The sequence below is a fragment of the Mauremys mutica genome, chromosome 4 (genome assembly GCF_020497125.1).
Source record: "Mauremys mutica isolate MM-2020 ecotype Southern chromosome 4, ASM2049712v1, whole genome shotgun sequence".
Taxonomy (NCBI): Eukaryota; Metazoa; Chordata; order Testudines; family Geoemydidae; genus Mauremys; species Mauremys mutica.
Window position 1 is genome coordinate 33,645,744 of NC_059075.1, and position 26,836 is coordinate 33,672,579.

The following is a 26,836-nucleotide window of genomic DNA, read 5'->3' on the forward strand; positions in this document are numbered from 1 at the left end:
GAAGGCAGAGGGGTAACAAGATGACTCTCAGTCCTGGTTATCCTAAGAACTGTCACAACATTAACTACAGGCTTCTATGCTTTAATGCAGTGGGGTGTCTCAGAATACATCCTGCAGCTCCAACATATTATACAGTGCAGTACAAGTCCTGTTGACTTTGGATCTCATTTTGTATGGGAAAAGCTGTACGTTTGTTTTCTTTATAAAAGGTTAAAATGCATGGTGGGCTGTTTTTCAGTTGTTTTCCAGGTTCTTAAGGGCCTGATCCAACTCCAAGACATGGAGTATTTCCATCAACTTTAACAGGTATTCGATTAGGTCCTAAACTTGGTATAGGATTCCACAGGTTGATGTATCTGGAATTGTTTCAGCAAGATCAAAATATTAAAAGCTTTCACGGGTGCCATAGGTTGCCTACCCCTGATCTAGCATCTGGTTAAAGAATTCAACTTTGAATTGTTGTTTGGGGTCTCTTATGGGATTATCCTGTGCCTTGTAATCAAAATGTATTCTTTGGTGACTCTTGAATGGGTGGGAAAATAGCTTCAGTGTGAAGTTCCTCTGCCAACTTCTGTGCACTCTTCAGAACGTTTTGAAATCCCTCATCTGACCGGTAAGACTGTAGGTATGACTTTGCTTTGTCCAGTTGTTTCATTGCTCCAGATATATCAAGGTGAACACCTTGGAGTCTCTTGCTTACAACATTTATTTCAAACAGTATGTCATGCCACACAGAAGTTGGAAGTTATGTATGTTTCTGGTGATTCCATTTCCCTCTGCCACTGTTCTCCCACAAACAGTTCCTGTCATAACATTATCCTCTATAATGGCAACTATGGAATCATCTATCTTCCCAATTTGGTGTTTGATAGGCTTTATCTCTGCCACTCGACTTTCCCATCATGTGGCACTCAGTGGTTTCAGTGTCAGAGGATGTTCCCAGATGTTGCTTCAAAATTTGCCATCGATGAGTTGATGCAGAGAAAAATACATAGATGCTTTTAATTACATTAAAAAAATTCAGCAACCTCACTAGAAGCTGATGCTGCATCACTGACCACCAATTTCAATGAATGAGAACTGCATGGGACAAAAAAAGCTTGAGGGTTTAACTCTTGGATCTGTGGCAGCACTTCTCTGTTCTTTCCTCTCTTGCTGGCACCATTATCGTAGCCCTGACCTCTCATGTCAGCTATCGCAATTCCCGTATCTTCCAGCTTTTTAAGAAGCACGTTTGTCATACCAGCTCCTGTAGTATCAATGTCAAATTCTAGAAAATGCTCTCTGACAGTCACCATTGCAGGGACATTTTCACTAGGTTCTGTTGTTGTTACAAAAGGCACCATTAAAGTCATTTGCTTGGTATGGCTGATGTCGGGTGTGCAGTCCAGAATAATAGAGTAATATCTTGCTGACTTTAGATCTGCCACAGTCTTCTGTTTGACTTTTGTTGCCAGTAACTGTATGATCTCATTTTGAATTATTTTTTTCCAAGGTAGTGGTGCGTGTACATTTCTTGGATGGTGACTCTTCTTAGATGCTCCTGGAGTACAGCATCAAACTCAGCCGTCAGCTCCACAATTGTAAGGAAGTTTCCATTGTTTGGCACATACAGCTGATCTGAAGTGCCATGCGGTGCTAAGTTTTGGGCAGGGCCGCCCAGAGGATTCAGGGGGCCTGGGGTCTTTGGCGGGGGGCCCTCGCTGCCAAATTGCCACCAAAGACCCGGCACTTCGGTGGTGGGTCCCGGGGTGGAAGGACCCCCCCACCACCGAATTGCCTTCAAGGACCTGGAGCGGAAGAAGCTCTGGTGGCCCGGGTCCCGCAAGAGTTTTTTCCAGGGCCCCCAGAGCGAGTGAAGGACCCTGCTCCAGGGGCCCAAAAAATTCTTGTGGGGACCCCTGCGGGGCCCAGGGCAAATTGCCCCACTTCTCTCCCCCGCCCCTCCCCCCCGGGCAGCCCTGGTTTTGGGTAGCAAGCATTCTCACAATGGCAATGAGCCTTTTCAGAACATTTTGCCAGTAAAGAGACTCTGATGCAATCTTCTCTTGATGCTGATCATCTATGGTGGCCTTTAACCGTAGTCTCATCTCAAGCTCTTTCCACCTATGGAATACTCTCCAGTGATTTGCTGCTTTCTCATGGCATGCCAGATTTCTAGCCAGATTTTTCCAATTCTTTGTTCCTGTAGGAACCCAGTGTGGCTGGACCATTAGACTGGAAGAGTTTGCAACAAAAACAGTATGCAGCATTCTGGGGTTTTGAGTGCATAAGCTATGGCCTCTCCACTTTGTCACTATTGGGGATTTCACACCAGTAATGTGTTGGATGGTGTAGCGATGTAGGACTCACCCCGGCAGTACCTCCTGCTGGTAGTGTCAGGAATTAGCTTGTTTCCAGCTTTGGAGCTCCCTCTGCTGGCTGGTATCCCGCTGCCACTTGGCCCCCCATGTCCCTCCCTGGACTCTAGTGCCCCTGTATCTGGGGTGCTGCACCCCTCAGTCTCAGGATCTCCTCTCCCTGGGGAACTCCCACCCCCTATCCCCACCTTGCCTCATTTGTAGGCTACTGCCAGTCACCAACCCGCCCTCGCGCCCTGGGGCAGACTGCAGTGTCAGAAACTCATCATAGGCAAGGTTAGGTCTGGACCTGCTGCCTCTCTCTGCAACCCAGTGCCTCTATGGGGCCTTGGACAAGGCCCTGCAGCCTGGGGAGTTGCCAGCCTGGAGCTCCCCAATCCCTCTGGCCTTTCCATAGCTCTGCCTCATTCTGGGAACCCTGAGCTTCCCAACAGCCAGGCACCTCTCTCTCTGAAGGCAGAGAGAGACCATCTCTGCTCCTGGCTTCCTGGCCTTTATAGGGCCAGCTGGGTCTGTTTGGGGCGTGGCCACAGCTGAGGCTGTTTCCCCAATCAGTCCGGCTTTTCCCCTGCCCCAGCCCTCTCCAGGGCTGTCTTAAGCCCTGCAGGACAGGAGCAGGGTGACCACCCTGCTACAGATGGCAACTTCTATTTTCATTGTCTTTGTGGGACATGATGTTTTTCACTTGCTGTGGCCCATGCAGTACAAGGAAGGTCCCTCAGGCTACTGCTCAAGTGGGTCCACAGTCCTGGATCATCTAGACTTAAGGAACTAAACTCAGCAGCAGCTGTTTCTTGTGCCTCCACCACACTTTTCTTTGATCTACACTTTTCTTCAGGAATGTGCATGGTTACATCCATTTGAGATGGAGATATGGATGCTGCAGTAGCTGCCAGGTCACCTGCACTCTGACTAACTGGAAGATCAGGTATCTCCTCACCACTCATATCCTTATTGCGGCCGGAAGGCTCACCATGAACATTTGTGTCTATGTATCTCAGGAGAGCTCCTTCCTGGTTAGATAGGAAAGCTTCCTTTGCTTTCTTTCTTTTTCTGAATGCTGCCCCAGAGGGGCGTTTTCTTCTTTCACTCATGACTGCTGTTCTATGCCAGCTATAGTTTCTCTCCACACTCAATTGAAGGGGACAAATAAGCAGGCTGGTAGCAGGGCCTGGGTGAGGGAAGATATCAGCGTCTTAAGGGCCTAACTGGCTCCTACTACTTCAGTTGACTGCCTGTTCTCCTCAAGTGGGTTCAGGGAAGCAGGAGGAAATAGGAAGCTCCCTGAGAAGCTGGTATTAATCAGACCAGGCTCCTGGGGGTTCTAGAGAGGTAAGAGGTTCCTCCTCCTCTCTCTCCCTGTAGCCCCGGTTGCTTTCTGTTATTCCCTCTCACCTTTTCTCCTGCCTGCCTGTTATGTCTCTTGTGCCCTCCTTCCTCCAGCACAGCACTCTACAATCTCTGTGCATCTAGAGCAGAGAGAATACATATGCACCAGCAGGAGAGACAATTTTCTACACTCTGGGTCCTAGTGGTGCTGCCCCCCTTCCCCCCACATTCTGGCACCTGAGGCGCTGCCTCAGTTTGCCTCATGGTAAGGCCAGCTCTGTATATTTGGCATATCCAAGGGAGTGCAAGGCCCACGTTTGAGGGTCTGAGTTACTACAGAAAATTCTTTCCTTGGTGCTGGCTGGTGAGTCTTGCCCACATGCTCAGGGTTTAACTGATCGCCATATTTGGGGTTGGGAAGGAATTTTCCTCCAGGGCAGATTGGCAGAGGCCCTGGAGGTTTTTCGCCTTCCTCTGCAGCATGGGGCATGGGTCACTTGCTGGAGGATTCCCTGCAGCTTGAGGTCTTCAAACCACAATTTGAGGACTTCAGTAACTCAGACATAGGTTAGGGGTTTGTTACAGGAGTGGGTGGGTGAGATTCTGTGGCCTGCATTGTGCAGGAGGTCAGGCTAGATGATCATCAGGGGCGGCTCTAGACCCCAGCGCGCCAAGCAGGCGCGTGGGGCGGCCCTTTCCCGGGGGGGCGGCATTTGGCTCCGGTGGACCTGCCGCAGGCATGACTGCGGCGGGTCCCCTCTTCCCGCGGCTCCGGTTGAGCTCCTGCAGGCATGCCTGCGGCAGGTCCACCGGAGCCGCGGGACCACGGCACCCGCCGCAGTCATGCCTGCGGCAGGTCCGCTCGTCCCGGGCTCCGGTGGACCTGCCGCAGGCATGCCTGCGGGAGCTCAACCGGAGCCGCGGGAAGAGGGGGGCCCGCCGCGGGACCGGGGAAGGGCGGCGCAGCGCACCGCGCTGCTTGGGGCAGCCTGATTTCTAGAGCCGCCCCTGATGATCATAATGGTCTCTTCTGACCTAAAGTCTGAGTCTATGAGTCTATAATAAGATGGGGTAGTTTTGTCTGAGCATCATATATTTCTTTAGCAGGTGTCCTGCAGGAAGAACAAGAAACCTACTGCTTGGTTAGGGTGATTTCCTTTTGCACAAAGGGTAGTGTGTGTTTTTGGAGCAAAGGATTTTAGTCCCAGCTCTGTGTGTGATTTATGTAGCACTGGTATCTATTGTCCTATAGCACATGGCTCTGTTCTTGTGGGAGAGGGGAAAATAGTAGAGAATATGTTAAAAGGTTGCCGTGTTTAATAGTCGTTGGTAAAGATGGAAAACAACTATTTTCCTGTGTTTAGTCTGGCATGCATTTATTTATTGTTTCTAATGGCATGATGTACCTCCTGAAATGTAAGAAGACAAGATCCCTCCCCCAGAAACTCTTAAACTATTGTTCAATGTGATGTTGTGAAACAGCTAGAGGGACAGGGACAATACCAATAAAATTATGCAGTTACACCCTCATGCTGAAAAATACGTGTGTGCTTTACTTGACTTCAGATGGGACTGCTCAAGTGAGTAAAGTTGAACACACGCTTAAGTGTTTGCAATATTGAGTAAGGGCTAATGTACAGCATGAAGAAGTTTAAACTTTTAAAAAATGTATATATTCAGAGTAAATAAACGTTTTAGTCGGCTACGTTTATGTAGGGTTTTTTCTACAGCAGTAGTAGGTTTTAAGGAAGTACTTTGAGGAGAGGCTGGTGGCTTGCTGGACTTCCTCAGAAAGCATGTTCCCTGCGTAGGGAATGGCATGGAAGAATGCAAGAAGGTGGTTGTGGGAAAGTGATGTCCTTGATGAATGGAGATGACACAGGTAGAGACCAGGTTGGATAAATTGGATGAGAGACCCGGTTGATGGGAATGGATTATGTACGGCCTTAAAGGGGATGACATATAGCTTGAAGTGGATGTACTGGAGAAGCAAGAATCAAAGTGATTCAAAGGGAGGAGTGATGTCAGATTGACCAGCAGCAGTGTTCTGAATGGCCTGAAGAGAAGTGGCGTGATTGTCAGAGAGGCGAGAGAAGAAGTGGTTATAGGAATTAAATAGCGCGATGAGGAGGACATGAGTACGTTCTCGATGTCTGGGCAGGCGGGAGAGATCAGATCCTGGAGATGTGTTGAAAGTGGCGGCAGGATATGGATACGCTATAGGGTGAGGGAGGAGCTGAAGATGAACACTAAGTTATGGGACTGAGTGACAGGAGGATTGTGGTATCCTCAATAGTGAGAGAGTGAGGGAAGGGGAGGGGATTTGGAAGGAACGATGCATGCAAATTCATTGGCTTCCAAAAGATTTTTTGGCTATATTGTACTGAAACAAAAATGAAAAAGCTGACATGGATTTTTTTTTTGTAGATACCAGTATTATTTGCAATTGAAGAAAGATATCTTGGAGGGAAACATTCCTTGCACATTAGAGCAAGCAATTCATCTGGCTGGGTTAGCTGTTCAAGGTAAACAAAGGAATTTCACTAAGTAAATTTTAGGGATGGTGACTTGAGATATTTGGATGCATATTTTATATTTGTTGCTTACACGAACACCGTCTGTTATGGTAGATACTCTGTATGTAGTTATGTGGCTCTATGCCTGCCTTTTTTGTAAAATACATGATATTTGTTTTGAATTTATAATCATTTAATGCACCTGGATTATGGTGCCTCAGCACTTAGTTGGCCATTAAGAGCTTGATCCTCAAAACTGTATTAACTTCAGTGGGACTTACCCAAAGCCACAGAGGGAGTCAGTGTCCCAGGAGTTCCTGGCTCTCAGTCATGGGCTCAGACCACTAGACTTCATTGCTGGTTGAGGAGCAGGAGAGGGGGATGCATTTTAATAAATAAGAATGTGTCTGTACACCCATATTCTTTTCTCCATGTTGTGTCTCACGCCAACTCCCCCTACGCCTGTAATGTGCTTGCAGAACTAGTCCGCAGGACTGCTATCCCACATTCAAATCTCTCCCGAATGCCCCCTTCTGCCATGAGGCCTACAAGAAATTAGCCATTTAATGTTGGCTAGTTGTGGGGCAGGTTGGATAGGTTATACATATATTTAAAAAAACCTAGAAACCCCCAGTACTAACAGTTTACCTGTCTTCCCCATGACCAGACTAATTATATGTAGTCTTCCATTCCCACAACCTTTGCCTGCATTTTGTCTTCCAATATAACTACTAATAGTTTGTAAAACCACCAGCATTGGCAGGGACTTGGGGACTTGTGTAGTATATGAAACTTGTAGCTGATTTTTAAAAAATCAACTAAATGTACATATTGATAGCATCACATTTAAAGAAGAGAATTTGTTTTTCTGCTTTGTTTACCAGTGAAATAAGGTTAATTTAAAAATACCTTATGTATGTAAAATCCATTTTTTTTTGTAGTGCAGGCCAGCCCTTTAATACTTGTCATCTACCAAGTTCTTGCTTACTATTTTATGCTCTTGGGAGAGTATAAATGTGTCTCTGCTCAGTGAGTTGTTTATGGGAATGTTTCTCAATATAATCCTCTTTTCAGATGGAAAATATTTTATCCTGTAACTTTTGCCTTCTTCATTTGATTTGATATTGTAAGAGAGGAATTGTATGTGTTAGTAACACACTGAAAAACCAGTGTAGGATAATAGCTTTTGGATTGGTACCGCTTGATAACTAAGGCTACATATAAGGTGGGTCAGCTGCTTTTACCAGGAACACGCACACTTAGATTTTGGCAATTGGTGATATGTCATTGTCCCCACTGAGGAATACCACAGCAATTTGTGATTTTAATAGTAACAGTAAATCAGTTCTGAACACTAGTCTGATCATGAGTATCATTAATCTAAAATGGCTGAAGTCTCCTTTAAATGTGAATACTAGCCCACGCAATACTATTAATTCTCAATTACAGACTGTTGTCTAAGTACTTCTCTTCAGTGAGACTTGTAAATAAGAGCTATATTTTTGTGAGTTATATTTGTATATGAAAATATGGAACAGACGTTCAGCAGAAGCCTTGGGCCCTTGAGACCTTTTCTCTTGAAGATTAATTTATAGCTTCTCTGATATTTATAGAATCATAGAAATGTAGGACTGGAAGGAACCTTGACAGGTTATCTAGTCCATCTTCCTGCACCAAGTTACGACCAAATATATCTAAACCATCCCTGACAGGTGTTTGTCTAACCTGTTCTTTAAAACCTCCAATGACAGGAATTCCACAGACTCCTTTGGAAGCCTGTTCAGAGCTTAACTATCTTGATAGTTAGTTTTTTCCTAATATCTAACCTAAATCTCCCTTGCTGCAGATTAAGCCAATTACTTCTTGTCTTACCTTCAGTACACAAAAGAACAATTGAGCCCCATCCTCTGTATAACAGTCCTTAACAAACATATTTGAAGACTTTTATCAGAGCCCCTCCAAGTCTCCTTTTCTCAAGACTAAACATGGCAGTTTTCAGAACCTTCCCTCATAGGTCAGATTTTCTAAGCCCTTTATCATTTTTGTTGTTCTCGTCTGTACTCTCAGATTTGTTCATATCTTCCCTAAAGTGTGGTTCCCAGAACTGGACATGCTGCTCCAACTGAGGCCTCACCAGTGCCTAGTAGAGCAGATCGTTACCTCCCGTTTTACATCTGAAACTCCTGTAAATACACCCCAGAATGATTTTTTGCATCTGCATCACATTGTTGACGCCTATTCAATTTGTGATCCACTATCAGCCTCAGATCCTTTTCAGCAGTACTACTGCATAGGTAATTATTCGCCATTTTGTAGTTGTGCATTTGATTTTTTCTTTCTAGATGAAGTGATTTAAACTTGTCTTTATTGGATTTCATCTTGTTGAGTTCAGACCAATTCTCCAATTTGTCAAGGTCATTTTGAATTCTAATCCTGTCCTCCAAAGTGCTAGCAATCCCTCACATCTTCAGATTTCTAAGCATATTCTCCACTCCATTCTCCAAATCATTTGTGAAAATATTGAATAGCATTGGACACAGAACAGACTGCTGCTGGACCACACTAAATACATCTCCCCAGTTTGATAGCGAACCACTGGTAACTACTTTTTGAGTATGGTCTTTCAAGCAGTGTAGCACCTACCCTATAGTAATTTAATCTAGACCACATTTCCCTAGTTTTCTCATGAGACTGTCACTTGGGACTATTTTAAAAGCTTTACTAAAACCAAGATATGTCACATCTACAGCTTCCCCCTATCCACTAGGCCAGTAACCCAGACAGACAGAGAAGGAAATTAGGTTTGTCTGGCACGATTTGTTGTTGACAAATGTATGTTGGCTGTTACTTTAACCCCGTTATCCTCTAGGTGCTTACAAATTGATTGTTGATTAATTTTGTTCCAGTAAAGTATCTTTCCAGGTGTCAAAGTTAGGAGACGGTCTATAATTCTCTGGGTGTCCTCTTTGTTCTCCTTTTTAAAGATAGGTACTATGTTTGCCCTTCTCCAGCCCTCTGGGAGCTTTCCTGTCCTCCATAAGTTCTCAAAGATAATCACTAACAGTTCTGAGATTGCTTCAGCTGGTTCCTTACCAGGCCCTGCTGTATCTTATCTAAATATTCTTTGATCTGTGCTTTCCCTATTTTGGCTTGTGTTCCTTCCCCCTTGTTGTTAATGTTAATTGTGTGACGTCTCTGATCACAACCTACCTTTTTAGTGACGATAGAAGCAAAATACGTTAAACACCTAGGCCTTCTTGATGTCTTCTGTATTTAGCCCACTTTATTTCTCCTGTTCAACAGCTGGGGCCAGATATTGAGGCAGGTTCTCTGTCTCTGTGTGATCCCTTTGGGCTGATTGTGTGACCAAAAGAGAACCAAAACCTCCTCTAAGTCCCTGCTGTGAATACTCCCAGCATGGGGAAGCCTCCAGCAGGTGCAGAGCATGCAGAACTGGCTTCTAGGCCTCACTCCCCACGTCTCCCAGCACAGGGATCATTTTAGGGTGTGGAGGGGGAACTGTCCAGTGTGTTCCAACAGTCCCTGTCTTGCGTACAGTCTCTGTGGGACCATACCCAGTGGAGCAAGTCAGAACAGCCCTTAGTCTGTTCTAATCTGCACCAGAACTGGGACTGCGATAGAGAATCCGGGAGCAGTGATCATCTCCCTGACAGCTACCTTCCTCCCTACCTCCCATTCTTCCGCACCCAGTGGAAGTTGTGTTGGTTTGGATGTTGACAGCCAGCATCCTCAGTAAAAGAAGCCTTAAACCAGGACCAGGCCTACTTGAATCCTGGGGAGGGGAGGGGAAATCCAAGGGCCAGAATACAACTGGGTGCAGGGACAACAAATGAAAAGAGAGGAACAGGAGTGGAGTTCCTAAAGTATTAAGATCAAAAGGATTAGTGATTGAACTGTGTCACATGACCAGTCAGAAGAGGAACACAGACTAAGTAGGATATCTTAGGAGAAAAAGGACAGAAAGGAAGTCTCACCATCACAGAATACCCTGCCCTCCTGGTGTGATATGGTATTTCAGCAACTCTGCCTTGCTCTCCTTCTCACTATGTCACTGATCTGGTACAATGGTTAGAGCCCTGAAAATCTGCGGATAACAGCTTCATATCCCCAGATATCTGCATCCATGGATACGGATCTTTGTTTACCATCTCTGGATTACGGATCAGATGCAGATCCAAATTTTTATCCAAGCGGGCTCTATATTACGCAGGGGGTCTCAATCAGCAGGGTTCTGATTTCAGGGGTCTGCCTGTAGGGCTGAAGCCCAGAGCCCCGCAGGGCCTTAGACCCCCTGAAACCAGCTTGCAGCTTCCGAGGGGGCCACAGATGCCCAGTTGAGAAGTGCTGCTCTAGAGGGTGCTAGTGCAGATCCTTATATAAGGTGGAGTGCAGATCTCAGGTCAGATACAATTTAATTACCATGGATACGAATCCAAATTTTTGTATCCATGCAGGGCTCTAATGATGGTGACTTGGCCTTTATCCAGGTCTCCCTATAGTTCCACCCCTTCCAGGGAATCAAGGCCCCAAACAAATAATGTCCAACAACATAGTGGTAATCAACACAACATCTTCTGTCCTTCCTGAGCTCCTCTTCAGCCTTGCAGAGCTTCCCCCTGGAAACCCTCAGCAAAACTCAGAAACCAGACAAAAATTCAAACTAGAGCAACTTCTGCTTGCCTAGGTTTCAGCTTTTAGAGCATTCTAGGATCTCCCAGTTCTCCTCTCTCCTACAGAGCACCAACCCACAGGGCTGCCTCTCTGGAATCTTGCCCCTTTTTCAAGCCCCCCTCCCCCTGCGCCAGCGTTCACGCCACTCTTGTAGCTTCCCCACAATTCTCCCTCCACTGAGCTTCTGTCTGACCCGTCGCACAGGGCAGGAACTCCAGATCTCCACTCTCCTGGGTCTCCTTTTCCCAGCTGATTTCCTCAGTGAGCCTGACGCACCCTCCAGGTATAACAGGTTGGTGCTAATTCAAGCTCTGAAGCATGTCTACACTACAAAATTAAGTCAAGCTAATTTACTTTGGCATACAACCACTGCAGAAATTACATTTCTTGTGTGTGTCTACACTTTGTTCCTTGTGTCGGCGGTGCATGTCTTCATCAGGAATGCTTGTCGATTGTACTGTCAGTGTGGGGCATTGTGGCAAGGCTCCTGACCACCAGTAACCGTCGACATAAGCAATGCAGTGTCAGCATTGACACTGCGTTGACCTAACTACATCGACACCTTGACTCTATGCTGCTCACGGAGGTGGAGTTATTAAATTGGCTTAGGCAGGCAGTTACTTTGACAGGAGTGAAATTTAAGTGTAGACACTTACAATTAGGTCAACATAAGATGCCTTGTGTTGACCTAACTCTGAGGTATACACCAGGACTCTATCTCTATTTAGCCCCTTTTTGGTCAGTATGGGGTTTATACGCTCATCACAACATGATTTGCTTAACTGTTATACTTCGCAAACTTTACTGACTATTGTACAGTGTCATCCACTAGTTTCAAATAATAGAGTTCATTATGACGGAGCTATGCTGTACAGAGAGTGCATCCTTCACACTGAACTAAATCCTTTCATCATCACAAGTACTTGAATCCTACCTGTTCTTTCATTTCCTTAGCTGACTTTGGAGACTACGATCAGTATGAATCTCAGGAATTTCTACAAAGATTTGCCTTGTTTCCTGTGGTAAGCACTTTCTTCAGCTGCTTTTCTGACATTATTGAAAGAAATCAAACAGTTTGGAGACCCCTTACGAAGTGAGCAAACGCAGTATTGACAAATAGCAGTGCTTGATCAGAGAGATTTCAACAAAGGGATACATGCTTATATAAAGGCTGAGAACCACTACTTCTCTCTGTTGTTTACTGCTCCCAAACCAATCAAAGCACAAATTATTGAGGTTCTGCAAGTAGATCTAATTAAAGTTTTTATCGAGTAATTGAATGACACATAATGCTTTGAATTGCACAATAGATCCCAGTTTTCCAGGACATTGCAATGTTTTAAGATGTTTGTATATTATAGTGAAGATAAATGGTGGTGGTGGGGGAAACAGTGTGTTGTTTTAGGTTTTTGCAGTGATCTGTTCACAGCCTACTAACCACAGGCTCATTTGGAAGTCAGGTTCCTACTGAATGAAGGAACTAATTATTTTATCCTTTAGAATTCCTTCTGCTAGCTCTTTAACTAAATTCTGCTTTATGTTAAGGGTTGGTTACAAGAGGAAAAAGTCCTGGAGGAAGCAACACAGAAAGTGGCCTTGCTGCATCAAAAGTACAGGTAAGATTTCATAAATGCAGAAATTGTGGAGCAGTCATTTCAGATCTATGGGCTTGTCTAGACTACAAAATTAAGTCAACTTAAGTTAGGTTGACCTACAGCCATTGCAGTAATTTAAATTGATTCTGTGTGTCCATACAGTATGCACCAGTGGTGTGCATCCTCACCAGGAGTGCTTGCACCAACTCAAGTGGAGCATTGTTGGGCACTGACAGCTGGAGCCCCACCGTCCCTGGGCTGACAGCTGGAGCACTGTATTTTGTCCAGTTCTTGATGCCACATTTCAGGAAATATGTGGACAAATTGGAGAAAGTCCAGAGAAGAGCAACAAAAGTGATTTAAAGGTCTAGAAAACATGACCTATAAGGGAAGGTTGAAAAAATTGTGTTTTGTGTAGTCTGAGAAGAGAAGACTGATGGAGGGACATGATCACAGTTTTCAAGTACATAAAATGTTGTTAAAAGGAGGAGGGAGAAAAATCGTTCTCGTTAACCTTTGAGGATAGGAAAAGACGAAATGGGCTTAAATTGCAGCAAGGGCAAATTAGGGTGGATATTAGGAAAAACTTCCTAACTGTCAGGGTAGTTAAGCACTGGAATAAATTGCCTAGGGAGATTGTGGAATCTCTGTCATGGGAGATTTTTAAGTGAGGGTTAGACAAACACCTGTCAGGGATGGTCTAGATAATATTTAGTCCTGCCTTGAGTGTAGGGGACTGGACTAGAAGACCTCTCGAAGTTCGTTCTAGTTCTATGATTCTGTGGTATAGGTGATGTTGTATATTTAGGTAGTGTGATATAGAGCTTCTCACCCATATGTTGCTGGTTCAAGTCATCCTGGCTCAATAGTGACTGAAAGTTATCGTATGATGCTGTCTCACTCCTATATCTAGAGTACAGGTCTCCAAATCACTAAAACTATAAGTGCCACTAACTGAGAATGAATAATTAGGAACAGCTACTGCTCTCTTGCCAGAGGTGTTCTCTCCCGGTCAGAGTTGAGGCAGAGCTGAGGATGAGTAGTGTGGGGAAAATTGCATTTCTTCTGTCTGTGCCGTGAATTTCAAGCTTCTGTGGATATTTACATCCAGGGTAAAGCCAGGACATTTGAAATAGCAAATGCATATCGTAATAATGCTGCTTATCGGGGCAAAAATAAATATTGTGGCTTCATTGTTATAACGTTTATAAAGTCCTTTAACTTAATCTCTCGCTTTAGTGTAATGGAAATTGTGACCACAATTATTGTTGTTTAAGAACTAACAGTATGCTCAGAGCTGTACCAATCTAAAGATAACCTCTGTTTCAAGGTATTTACAGTCGAAGTCACAGAGATAAGACACTGGGAGACCCAGAGGAGGGTGTCGGATGAGATTCCTTGTTTGTTTTTTTTCCTGATCTCACTCTTTTTTCCTCTATTTAGTATGATGTTGGGCTGAAGATGGAGTTTGATGTCGCTCAGTGTTGTGCGTTTGTTTTAAGCAGCATGGAAGCTGTGAGTCTTTAGGAAGAATTAGAATGAGGCGAGGGGTGAGGACTGACATATCGGGATTGGGGGCTTGTTCTGTGCATAATGTGCAGCATAGAAAGAGGAATGTAGATGGGAGTGGGAGAAGAAAGTGCAGGAGCTGAGGTTGATGTAGGAGAAAAGAGGAATGAGAAGGAATATAATAAATTAGTGTCCCTCTTTTTTGTACTGTACCGTGGTAAGCATTCTGTTTGTGCTAAAGAAATAAATAATCTGAGATGCAGGCTGGAGTGGTATTATGCAGGGCCCTGAATGGAAATACTAGACATTCAGTTTTGACATGGTGGGTGATGGGGAACCAAGGGAGGGATTTGAAGAGGGATGTGACATAGTCTCAATAGACATGGTAGATGAATTGACAAGAAGCGATTTGGAAATCAGGGAAACTAGAGAGGAAGAGGTTACAGGAGTCCAAGTGGCAGGACCTGGACAAGTGTTTTAGCCACTTGGACAGACAAGCAGCAAGATTTCACGATAGCCTGGATATCTTACTAAGTGCTTTTCGAGCTTTGAGAGCATGCTTCAGACTAATACAAGTAGGAGTCCCCCCACTGGTACAATTTTAGAAGCTGATCACTAGACTAAAAGTTACTGTTGTGTTTATTTGTAGAGGCCTTACACCTCCTGATGCAGAAATGTTATATATGCAAGAGGTAGAGAGAATGGAAGGCTATGGTGAAGAGAGCTACCCTGCAAAGGTAAGAATGGCTTTGACACTTGACGTGACTTAACAAGTGCAACCATCTTCATATCTTTCTTCCATTTAAAAAAAAACCAAGAAAATCCAATGTGTAAGAAACCCCTGGGCCCAATACCCCATCTCTTAGTCACCTGAGTTGTCCCAATCACTTTACTGGGATTACTCTGGTGCATAAGGGCTGCTGTATCGAGTCCTGTGTTAGTGCTGCATGATGAGGAGAGGTCATGATCTCAAACTAAAGATTAAGATTTGCATTGCCTATGTAAGAATCCTTCTGTGACCTCACTGAAATGAATAGTTGCTGCTGCTGTAACTTTGGCTCATAAAGAGTTTCTTTCTTCTGATTTCTGTTTACTACTTCCAGGACAGCCAGGGAAGTGACCTATTTATTGGGGCATGTCTTGATGGTATCTTTGTGAAACACAAAAATGGCCGGCCTCCTGTTATATTTCGGTGAGTAGTGTCCTCTGTCAGAATAATGCTGATGAGTACTTTGCAAATTAACATTTTATGTGCAGTCCTCAGTTGCTTTCTTGGCATCTTGGATGAATACAGATCTTACTCATTAGCACAGTTCCAAACATGGGCCCAGTCTTGCAGTCCTTGTGCATACATACTGTAGTCAATGGGAGTTTTACCTATATAACTGCTGCAGTATTAGTTCATTTAGATCTATGTTATATATGTGTGTTACCTACAGTTATGTATATTGCTCTGTGCAAATGCATGTGACGTTAAAGGCAGCAGCATTTTGCCAGATACAGACACATACCTTTATGATTGCACATCCCCAAGTAATTGATGTGCATGCGTTTTGTTTTTTTTTGTATGGTGGGGGTGTGTGTGTGTGTGTGTTGTTCTATATATGGAAATATGAAGAGAAGAGTTGCATTACTATTCTGAAGTGATAGATCATTTGCTGTTTGCAGTTAGGCTGTCACTGGTAGTGAAGCATGCAGTCTTCCTGGACATTCTCATAGTTAAACATTTTTAAAATGTTTTTCCATACTAGGCATGGCCTTGAGATCCATCTATCCAGGGCCCAATTCCAATAGCCCAGATTTCACCTTTGGATGCAAGCACATGGGTCCCACTGACCTCAATAAGAGCTGCATGTGTGCATCCATGGGCAGAATTTGGCCTACCAATTGAATGTCATGTAGCGACACGTGTGGAAGGCTACTTTCAAGGACATTGGTGACTTATAGTTACCATTGTGGCCAGGTGGACATTGTTCTCAGTGGATTTTATCTGATCAAATCGAGTTTGTGACTGACTGAGGACCAAATTTTGGAACCTCTCTGCAACCCCAGAGTAAGTGGGCCATGCACAGTGAATCTCTACGGGCAGGGGCGGCTCTAGTAATTACGCCGCCCCAAGCACGGCGGCACGCTGCGGGGGGCGCTCTGGCGGTCGCCGGTCCTGTGGCTCCGGTGGACATCGCGCAGGCGTGCCTGCGGAGGGTCCGCTGGTCCCGCGGCTCTGGTGGAGCATCCGCCTGCGGGAGGGTCCGCTGGTCCTGGGGCTCTGGTGGAGCATCCGCAGGCTGCGGATGCTCCACCAGAGCCGCGGGACCAGCGGACCCTCCGCAGGCACGCCTGCGGGAGGTCCATCGGAGCCGCCTCCCGGCGACCGGCGGAGCGCCCCCCGCGGCATGCCGCCCCAAGCATGCGCTTGGCGTGCTGGGGCCTGGAGCCGGCCCTGTCTACGGGTGCCAAGGTCTGCTCACTCTTGCCTGTCTTCTCATTCATTTTAACCAGGTCTTAATAGCTCTGAGCATTCTTGGTTACTGGACATAGCTTTTCTTTTACGAGTGATTAACTTTCAAGCAGTCAGGACATGCTAATGGCTAGTTTCTTGTCTTAAATACATAAAAAAAAGTTGAAAGACATCAAAGTTGAGCAGGAATAGCACAGCATTATCCATTATAAATAATACCACCCACACTTATACATCCTCCAAAGAACTACAGTTACATCCCCATTTTCCTTTTAACAATAATTTAATGGGTGTGAAGTTATAGTCTGCTTCTTTAATCACTATTGTAGAGTTTGCTACACATGACTCAGATGCGGGGCTGGGGAGAGGGGGGGAGTTGTTGATCAGTTAGTCCTCACCCCCTCCCCCCCCAAAGATAGGTTTTGTTTTTCATTTTTACTTTCTGTATGCTGAAAATCCAGAGCTTACTTGTCACGTCTTCTCCCTATATCCTTAGGTGGCATGACATTGCCAATATGTCCCACAACAAGTCCTTTTTTGCATTAGAACTGGCAAATAAAGAAGAGACAATCCAGTTCCAAACTGTAAGTGAGTGAGTTTTTATTTCTCTCAGTCTAAAGCTATACAAGTAAACCACAAAATAAGACAATCCCTCAAACTATTTTTGTCCAAAATGTTGTGTTTTTTTTCAACTGTGTAGTTATGTGGAGGTTTTTTAGTTGCTGTTACAATTTTTAAAAAGTTCTAATTATAAGGGTGGCACAAATATAACATTTTAAATTCTATGGCTGCTTCAGAAGTTTTTATACAAAAGTAAAAGGCATTAAGAAATCTTATCTTTTGTAAGTACACCAGAAGTGCTGAGCACTCTGGTCTAAACGAGCGAAGCATTTAAGCATGTGTTTAAATAAGACTTTGAAGTCAATGGGACTATTCACATGCTTAAAGATAAGTACATGTTTAAGTGCTTTTGCTGGGTCAGGGCCAGAGTGCTCAGTGCCTTGCAGAATTGAGCCTTTAAAGCATTTGTCTATTCCCTTCTTCAAGGATATAATTTTTGTAATAGTCTTAAAGTGTGATATGCACAGTATATATGGTTATTCAGTGTTCTGAGTCATAACATTGTCTTCAGCAGAAGGCTGCTATTTTCAACTTCTTTTAATCTAGTGGAGTGTTCATGCTTGAGCAGCTGGATTAGTCCTGCAGATTACATGGTTCCTAAGAAACTTTGATATAGAAACTGCTACATCAAAATGAAATGGGTCAAATCTGGTTCCAAGATAAGTCAGTGGTAAAACTTTCACTGACTTCCATGGGACCAAGAGTTGGGCCTGTATATTTTAGCCTGTATATTTTGTCGTATATCTATATATTTTGTTTGACAGGAGGACATGGAAACAGCAAAATACGTGTGGAGGATGTGTGTGGCCAGACACAAATTTTACAGACTAAATAAATGTAGCCTGTAAGTAGAATAGTTTTTTGGGGGGGGGAGGAGGTCTCTGTTCCCATAATGAACTTAAATGCTACATAACATCTGTAATTTATTACTTGTTTTGAATATACTAAGTAGTGACCTTGTTTACTCCTGATGCTTCAACCATGTATTTATACCCAATATGGAAAGGATTTATCTTTAAATGGTTGCAGCCTTATAATAGAGGATGATATTTTTATAACCTGGAGTCACAGCTGAGAACCCGGGGCGGCTCTATGTTTTTTGCCGTCCCAAGCACGGCAGTCAGGTGGCCTTCGGTGGCACGCCTGCGGGTGGTCCGCCGGTGACGCGGATTTGGCAGCGTTTCTGTGGGTGATCTGCTGGTTCCGCGCCTTTGGCGTACCCACCTCTGAATTGCCGCTGAAGCCGTGGGACCGGCGGACCTCCCGCAGGCATGCCGCCAAAGGCTGCCTGACTGCCGCCCTCACGGCGACCGGCATGCCGCCCCCTGTAGCTTGTCGCCCCAAGCACACGCTTGCTGCGCTGGTGCCTGGAGCCGCCCCTGCTGAGAACATAATCCTCTTCTAATAACTTGATCTCAATGCTGTAAATGCATCTACTTGCGCCATTAATGTCAAGGTGTTTGTGAAATACTGAAATCTATGGGACTCTGAATGTGCTTTTGACTGACCTTGTAATAGGACACTGACGTTATTTTAAAGGTGCAGGGGAGTGAATGTAGTGTTCTTGGAAGATGCTGGATTGGCAGTCTTACAGTATGCAGCCCTTTTGATATCCACAGAATCCTCATAGCTCAGTAGGCACCAGAGCAGGACAAATTAAATACAAGTGAGAAGATTAAATTTAATGGGCCAGTCTCCACACTGCAAATCAAGGGCCTGATTCTGATTTTTCACCTTTTTTACTTCAGTCAAGTTATTCTTGATTTACATTAGTGTGAGACAGACAATCAGGCCCAGAGAGTCAAAATAAGCATGATTTCCATTTAATTTAATTTATTTCACATAGTCCAGCAATAAATGACTTGTTGAGGTCTGATTCAGAGCCTATTGAAGTTGAAGGAAAGATGGTGGGAAATATCCACATCACAAAAATCACCACAACAGGCACTAATATTAATTACACCCTTGCTGACACTCTCAAAAATAGTTGAAGGATTAACTTGGAATAGAGACCAAACTGGCCTCTCATCCCACAGGGTGGCTGCCTTCTGGTCAGGGATGAAGCATATTGGTAGAGGTGGTGTATATATCAGAAGCATGTGTAGCTGCTGTTTGAACTATATTGGTTTTCTGGTTACATTATGAACGTCAGTCTCTGGGCTGTCAATTCTGTACTCTTTACAATAGCTCAATTTAAAAAAAAAAATGCCCACAACCAGTAGTTCTTAATCTTTCCTTACTGGGATCCCCATGTCAACGAGCTGGGAAATCTTCCTGTTTAGCAAAAGGGAGGGGCAAAGTAGTGCTGACACCCAGGCTAAGAACCTCTGTCCCAGATTCATCTAAGTTCAGTTAAAATGTCTTCTCTGCTGGTAACATGTGCCTTTCTTTTCAACGTGCTAGTTGACTGTCTCCATTTTGTCTGCACGTACCTTGTCTTTAGAGACTCCCCAGACTCTCCGCCTGTGGAAGGCTCTCAGAAACCTTTCCTCATTCTTTCCTTTCCACGCTTTCCAATTCTTTCTCGTCCTTCTCTTCCCAAAGGGTGAGCTGGAGAATAATCTCTTTCTTTCTTTCTGAAATTTTGCATGTCCTGTATTTGTATTGCTCTGGTGTCTTTTGGGTCCTTGTCTTACTGCACACTGACGGGTACAGAAACAGTATAGAGTGGGGAAAATGGGCATTGCTGACCAGTCCAACATGCAGTGATTTGCAAACTACAATACATTGTTTATGATAGTGACAATGTTTGCCGTATCTAAAATTTGGATTGGCTAGGGACCCAGAATGAGCATTTGGCTGTTGTTTATTTCTTATTATAGCCTAGTAAGTATTGAGGACTCTTTACAGATGATTATAAAGACAGACATCCAGGCCAGGGAGCCTACAGGTTACCACTTGGGTGAGAGTCTATCGGGGTTGAAATTTGGTGAGAGCATGGAAATCCCACCTTTCTCCCAGCCCACTGCATATGTGAAATTCAGGTCCTCCTCCGTTTCACTCACTGCTGGGGAAGCGTGGTGTGCCAGAGCAATCTGAATCCTTCTCCTGCTAGAAGCAGCAAAGAGTCCTGTGGCACCTTATAGACTAACAGACGTTTTGCAGCATGAGCTTTCGTGGGTGAATACCCACTTCTTCGGGTGAATACCCACTTCTTCTCCTGCTAGGGTCTTGTATATGGGGAGAGAAGGCAGTGAGGTAGGCAAACACCTTGTTTATTTCTCCCTCCTCATCCTATTTATGTATTTCTTCTCATTCTAGCAACAGCGGTGATTTGTGCACATGCTGCACATAGCTCTTCCCTTTGGGACTGGTGGGAGGACTATGAAACATAGGGCCTGATTCTGTGAAGTGCTGAGTGCCCTGAAATGCAGTGGTGAGCACTTTACAGGATTGGGTCTAAGTTGACAATGTTGTAAAACTCTTTGTTCATCATATGACTTGCTTTGTAGACAAACCCAGGCTGTTACAGTGAATCCAGTTAGAAGGAGGTCCTCTTCCAGGATGTCTCTGGTAAGGTTTTCAAATAGCTTCACATTTGAGCCACTTCTTGTTTCTTGTTTTTTGCTAACTAGAATGAGGATGCCTCATGAGGGGAGAAATGGTGTGTCTACATTCATAGTTAGTAAGATTAGAGAAGGATACTTTTCTTAGGAATATGCCAAACTTCTGAGATTTGAACTTTTATAGTTTTCCATTAGACTTGAGTCAAATATTTTTTCCTTTAATGAAATAAGCTGAAATGATGAAAAATAAGGTGGGATCAATAAATTAAGAAACATATTGGCTTGTCAGAAAACCAGGATGTAACTTCTTAATAACTGATCTAAAAATAGTTTTGTTAGGTATTTTAGATACATCTGTTTTCAATTTAAGATTCCCCTACATCTAGAGAAAATCATAGATGTCTGTTTGTAGGCACTACATTGGTTGGCTTTTACTCTTCACTTGCCCTGAAAACTGATACTTTGTGTTACACACTGACTAAATTTTCTTTTAGAATAGCCCCTTGTACAATCTTCTTCAAGACTCTTTAATAGTCATGTAGTATTTAACTACTTTTAAAATATCTTCTTTCTTAGCCCAAGCCACAGCCTTACATGATGCAACCACCACCTCCTCTACATTACAATGGACACTACACGGAACCATATACATCGTCCCAAGGTAAATTATGATGTGGTCACAATGTTTAACTCTCAAGTAAATTCTAAATACAGTGGGAACCAGTAAACACTCAGACCACTTGATATCACATTTTACCACATTATATCACATTATATTTCAACTCACTTTAAGGCCCCATGCCACTGCTAGAGCTGTGCAAAGAGGCCATAGTGTGAATGTGAATCAGGACCACATTATTTCTCTTGCTGCAGTACTTGTTTCTATTCTAAGTATCATGACAGAGGAGTGTGGCAGGGAGCTAGGATGGTGAACACTGAGTTATTGACCATGCACATTGTAATTACAGACCACAATCCCTCTTGAATGAGCTTAAATTGGCTATGGTTACTATGGCTATATATACACCTCAGAAAGTAAGTTAATGAGCAGGCCTCAGGAGCTCCTTCATATCCCTCTAGACCTTAAGGATATCAGAGCTCCATAAATGATCAATGGACTTTGTACCCTCTTTCCCCTGACTGCTCCAAGGACTCTGCCCCGCCCCTGGACAGCAATAGAGTGAGTGGGACTTCTTAGGACCATGTGGGACAGGTACTCAAGGAAGAGAGGGACCTCCTGTCTGTAGTAGTAGGTATAGAAATCGTTGGGATAGGCTGGGGGTGCAAACTTTGAGAGAGCTCAGGGGATTGTAACTGGTTTGATAGGGAATTTTTAAACACTGGTTTTCTAAAAGTAAAATAGTTAAATTATTCAGAGCTCTCAAGTGGTGTATGTAGCTAGTCTATGTAATATGCAATGGATTTAGGGTGATCAGACAGCAAGTGTGAAAAATCGGGACGGGGATGGCGGGTAATAGGAGCCTATATAAGAGAGAGACCCAAAAATCGGGACTGTCCCTATGAAATCAGGACATCTGGTCACCCTAAATGGATTTACCAGTACCCTCATTTTCCTTCTCCCTTATTGTTATCCTCATTTTGTGTTTAATTAGACTAAGTTCTCAGAGGCAAGGACTGTGTTTAATTATCCACTACAGTCAGGCCTTTGAGTGTTATGGTAGTAGAAATATAAATAATATTGGTAATACTGAGTCGCTGACAGCTTTGGGAACTAATACCTGTAATCTCCATAGCAGAACAGAGTTGAATTGTTTCCAGTACCGCAGTAGAGGTACAGTAAAGAATACCAAGTTTGTAATAAAATCCTGCTATTGAACGCTTATTCTCATGAACAAAGACTCAAAAGCAATTGTCAGCAAAGATGCACAACAGTTTTTTGTTTGTGCTGCATGCACAAAAAGTGCCCAGAGCAGTGACTTCTGTTTTGCATTTTGGCATCAGAGCAGAAGCTCCGCTGCTTTATGAATATTAAATGCATAAAACAATAGATAATTTACTTTAATATGTATAGTGAAATCTGTAATAAGGACCAACTGTAGTAAGCAGCAACATCCTACCATATTTTAAAATATCCCAAAGTCTCCAGAAAACTTTGGTTTGACTAAGATCTACCTTTGGTTGCTGGGATGGTCACATAAGGCAGATTTCTTAGACTGTCTACACAGAGCTAGTATGTGTATGTCTCTCTGAGCTGGAGGTGTGATTCCCAGCTCAGAGAGATGTACACACTCTAGCGCTGCTTGAAAAGTAGCAATGCAGCTGTGTGGCTTAGGCTAGCCACTTGAGAACAACTGTATCCGAGGTCCTAGGAATGTACTTGGGGCAGCTAGCCTGAGCCACCTCCCATGCTGTCCCCATCATGCTGTATTTTTAGCATGCTATTTCGACCAGATCTAGCAAGTGTATGTCTTTCTGAACTCGAAATCACATCTCCCAGCTGATTATAGACACATCATTAGTATTGATTATTCACTTATATAGTGGGCCTGATTCTTCTGTCACTAAGGCCTTGTCTCCATAGGCAAGTTGAACTGGTTTAACTTGTTTTTTGAACTGATATAGTTCAACCAATACAAACTCCCATGTGGACACTTTTTTTTTTTTTATTATTATTATTATTATTTCAGTTTGAGTGTCTTATTTTGATTTAATTTAAATCTATTCCCAGTCGAATTAAGCTAAACTGAAAAAAAGACGCTCTTTGAAATAAGTGTCTCTACACAGGAATTTGCACTCGTTTAACTAGATCAGTCTGAATTCACACCTTAGGTTATTCTAGTGCAACTTCCCCATGTAGACAAGATCTTGCACTGGCGTACCTCAAGAGTAACTCTGTATAATTCACTGGCATAAAACAGGTAAATAAGATATATAAAGAAATAAGATCAGAAGCTGGACCAAAAACTTTTATATTTTACCTTTTTCCTCAATCACTTCCACTCTGCCTAATTCTCAGTAGCTGCAGTCACTGCAGGACTTTGAGTGGCTTGGTGGATGAGGGAAAGTCCCCTCTGCAGCCACTGTTAATTAATCCAGTTAGTTAGATGACTAGCATGGCTGCCCCTACAGGTATGGTGCACCTCTTCCCCCAGAGCTCAAGTGCTGTAACTCTGTACTGTGCCTTGTCTCCCCGGCCTAGAGAGCTGAAAGCCTGATGTTGCTCCTGAGCCTGTTACTGCTTAGTTGGTTGGATTTTTCTAGATTCCTGCTTTTGAATGGTTCTTGTGAGTGAGGCTGACACGTTTTATTGATCAACCTTGCCTGAATTCTGACTCTGGCTGTTACATCACAACCCCACTTGGTCAAAGCAAAAAAAGTTCGGAATGACTTCAAGATAGAAGGCAAATTTACATCTCTCATGTTTCACTGCTGAGTCTTGATGCCACACTTATTAACATCATGGTGTCTGAAAACAAATCACATCAGAATTAAATCAGTCTCCAGATTACAGGATCCGTTCTGTATGTCAGAAAATTGACCAGGTAGGAAGAGGTTAAAACAGAAATACGATCCCGAGGTAGCAATTGTGTATTGCAGTGTGTTGGGAGCCTTGCAGCACTAAAAATGCAATCCTTGGAAGTAAAATGTTGCTTGGCAGCAATATATTGTTAAAGCCAAGATATGGTGGGAAAGGGCTGAGGTTTTGATAATTAATCATTGATTAAACATGGCTAGTAGAGGAATTTCACTCTTTTAATGTTTGGACATAATGGTTGTTAAACACTTCATTTTTTTCAGATAACCTTTTTGTGAGCAAGCAGAATGGATACTACTACCACTCTCAGACTAGCTTGGATAGAGCTCCACATGACTACAATGGCAGAATTCGCAATGGGAGTGTCTATAGTGCACACAGCACAAACTCTTTGAATAACCCACAGCACTACTTGCAGCCATCTCCCATGTCCTCTAACCCAAGCATTACTGGAAGCGATGTCCTGAGACCTGATTATGTTCCATCGCATCGACATAGTGCGCTAATACCACCTTCTTATCGGCCTACACCAGATTATGAAACTGTGATGAGACAGCTTAACAGAGGAATGATACACACAGATAGGCAGAGTCATTCTATGAGAAATCTTAACATCAGCAATTCATATGCCTACAGTAGGCCTGATGCTCTGGTCTATAGCCAACCTGAAATCCGAGAACATGCTCACTTCACCTCCCCCCAATCTAATCACTATCCTTTTAACCTGAGTTACAGTTTTCATAGCCAGTCTCCCTACCCATATCCTGCTGAACGGCGTCCAGTTGTTGGAGCAGTCAGTGTCCCTGAGCTAACAAATGTGCAGCTTCAGGCTCAGGAGTATCCAGCACCAAACATCATGAAGACCCAGGTCTATCGACCTCCTCCCCCTTACCCATACCCAAGACCTGCAAACAGTACACCAGACCTTTCCCGACATCTTTACATTAGCAGCAGCAATCCAGATCTAATCACACGGCGAGTTCACCATTCTGTTCAGACGTTTCAGGAAGACAGCCTGCCTGTTGCACATTCCCTTCAGGAAGTGAGTGAGCCCTTAACATCAGCACGGCATGCTCAGCTACAGAAAAGGAACAGTATTGAAATAGCTGGACTTGCCCACAACTTTGAAGGCATACGAATTAAAGAGCGGACCATGTCAGCCTCTGCTGCAGATGTGGCCCTTCCAAGGGTCATGTTGGCAGGGTCACAGCCCAGCGTTTTCATGGAGAGAACAAAGCAAGAAGAAAATAAGGAGCAAGAAGAAAGTTTGAACTGTGATCATAAGAAGTCTCTTTCAGATGCCACTATGCTGATTCACAGCAGCGAGGAAGAGGAAGAATTTGAAGAAGAAAATAAAGCTAGTACAACTCTGACTCCTCTCTCTGATGATCAAACCCAGCTTTCTGCCATTATGGGCGGTTATCCTCATGAATCCTTACTAAGTTACCCCTATGGTTCTGTTGCTTCACCTCCTGGCCCTTTGCATATCCTTGAGCCTAAGTTACATATTTCAGAGACGGAAAAGAGGATAAAAGATGTGAGCCCAGTACACTTAATGGCTGAAACCCAGGTGCAGAGAAGAGGTGAAGGATTGCTGACTCCATCTATGTCAGAATCTGACCTTACGACTTCGGGAAGGTACAGAGTGAGAAAGGATTCTCTGAAAAAGAGACCTGTCTCTGATCTTCTGTCAGGGAAGAAGAATATAGTGGACGGTCTTCCCCCTTTAGGAGTAAGTGGATATTATTTCTCTCTTCTCATGGCTCCTTGTGATAGATCTGATACCATTCGTCAAGTGTTTTTAAAAAAGCTTTTTCAATATCTCTGAAGCATAGCAATTAAATGCAGTAACCTTCCTCTCCATTGCCCTCTCTCTCGCTCTGTTTCCTGCTTTCTCTCCTTATTTGTCTGTCCTTTCCCCTATTTTGTCTTTTTTTCCCCCCCTCAGTCTGTTCAGCCAGTCTTCCTGCCGCCACCCCCTATTCAGTCTGTAGCTAGCGGGGACTGGCTCTGAGACCTCCTCAGCCTCATATAACCCATGGATGAGTCATCCAGGGTGGCTTTTAACAGGCCACGGTTCCTAGAGCCCTCCCATTCACCAGGCAAGTGAAGCAGGAGCAGCTACATCCACTCCTCTGGCAGTTTTGTGACCGACATTAGACCCATTCCTGTAATTTGAGCATTGGACTTAACTGAATGTTCACGTGTGTCTTCTGACACGCTTCCCGCTCCCTCTCCTCCTAATGTGATGTCACTAAGCTCCTCCCTCCTTTGTATTCACTCCTTGGTTTTTCCCTTTTCCAGGTGCTCCCTTCCTGTCTCACCTTTTAACCATTCTTTCATCCCTAAAAACTCAGTCCCTCCTTGCCATTCCCCTCCCTGCCACAAACACAAACTGACACTCCTGCCCACAGAACCCCCTACAAGATGTGCGCAGAACCACACAATGTAATTAATGATCTTCTACATCGACCTCTCTTTGTTTTTAGTCTGTTTAGTTTGCAAGTTCTTAGGGCAGGGACTATAACTCCATGTGTTTGTACAGTGCCTATCTCATTGTGGGTGCTACTGTAACAAAATAATTGTTCATCCTTTTAGCCACTAGCTTTTTCCCCCTGTTTTCCCTATTTTTAGTTTGCTTTTTTTAAATTCATTGTGCTACATTAACTTCTTCCCCAGGGTCACTACCAGCAGCTGCCAATAGCTCTTTACACAGGGAAGAGCAGCATACTGGCATACTAGTTTTACTGTTTT

General features: G+C 43.9%; 1 protein-coding gene across 2 annotated transcripts in view; it reads left to right on the top strand.

Annotated features, from left to right (window-relative positions):
• PTPN21 (protein tyrosine phosphatase non-receptor type 21) overlaps positions 1-26,836 on the top strand; it is a 59,969-nt gene that overhangs the window by 20,787 nt on the left and 12,346 nt on the right. For both annotated transcript variants that reach the window (XM_045015093.1, XM_045015092.1), the window contains exons 4-13: positions 6,117-6,214; positions 11,852-11,919; positions 12,443-12,513; positions 14,651-14,738; positions 15,105-15,193; positions 16,956-17,043; positions 17,845-17,924; positions 20,533-20,593; positions 21,163-21,247; positions 24,346-25,814. In XM_045015093.1, coding sequence (XP_044871028.1) covers positions 6,117-6,214; positions 11,852-11,919; positions 12,443-12,513; positions 14,651-14,738; positions 15,105-15,193; positions 16,956-17,043; positions 17,845-17,924; positions 20,533-20,593; positions 21,163-21,247; positions 24,346-25,814 — 2,197 coding nt within the window. The remainder of the gene's footprint in view (positions 1-6,116; positions 6,215-11,851; positions 11,920-12,442; positions 12,514-14,650; positions 14,739-15,104; positions 15,194-16,955; positions 17,044-17,844; positions 17,925-20,532; positions 20,594-21,162; positions 21,248-24,345; positions 25,815-26,836) is intronic.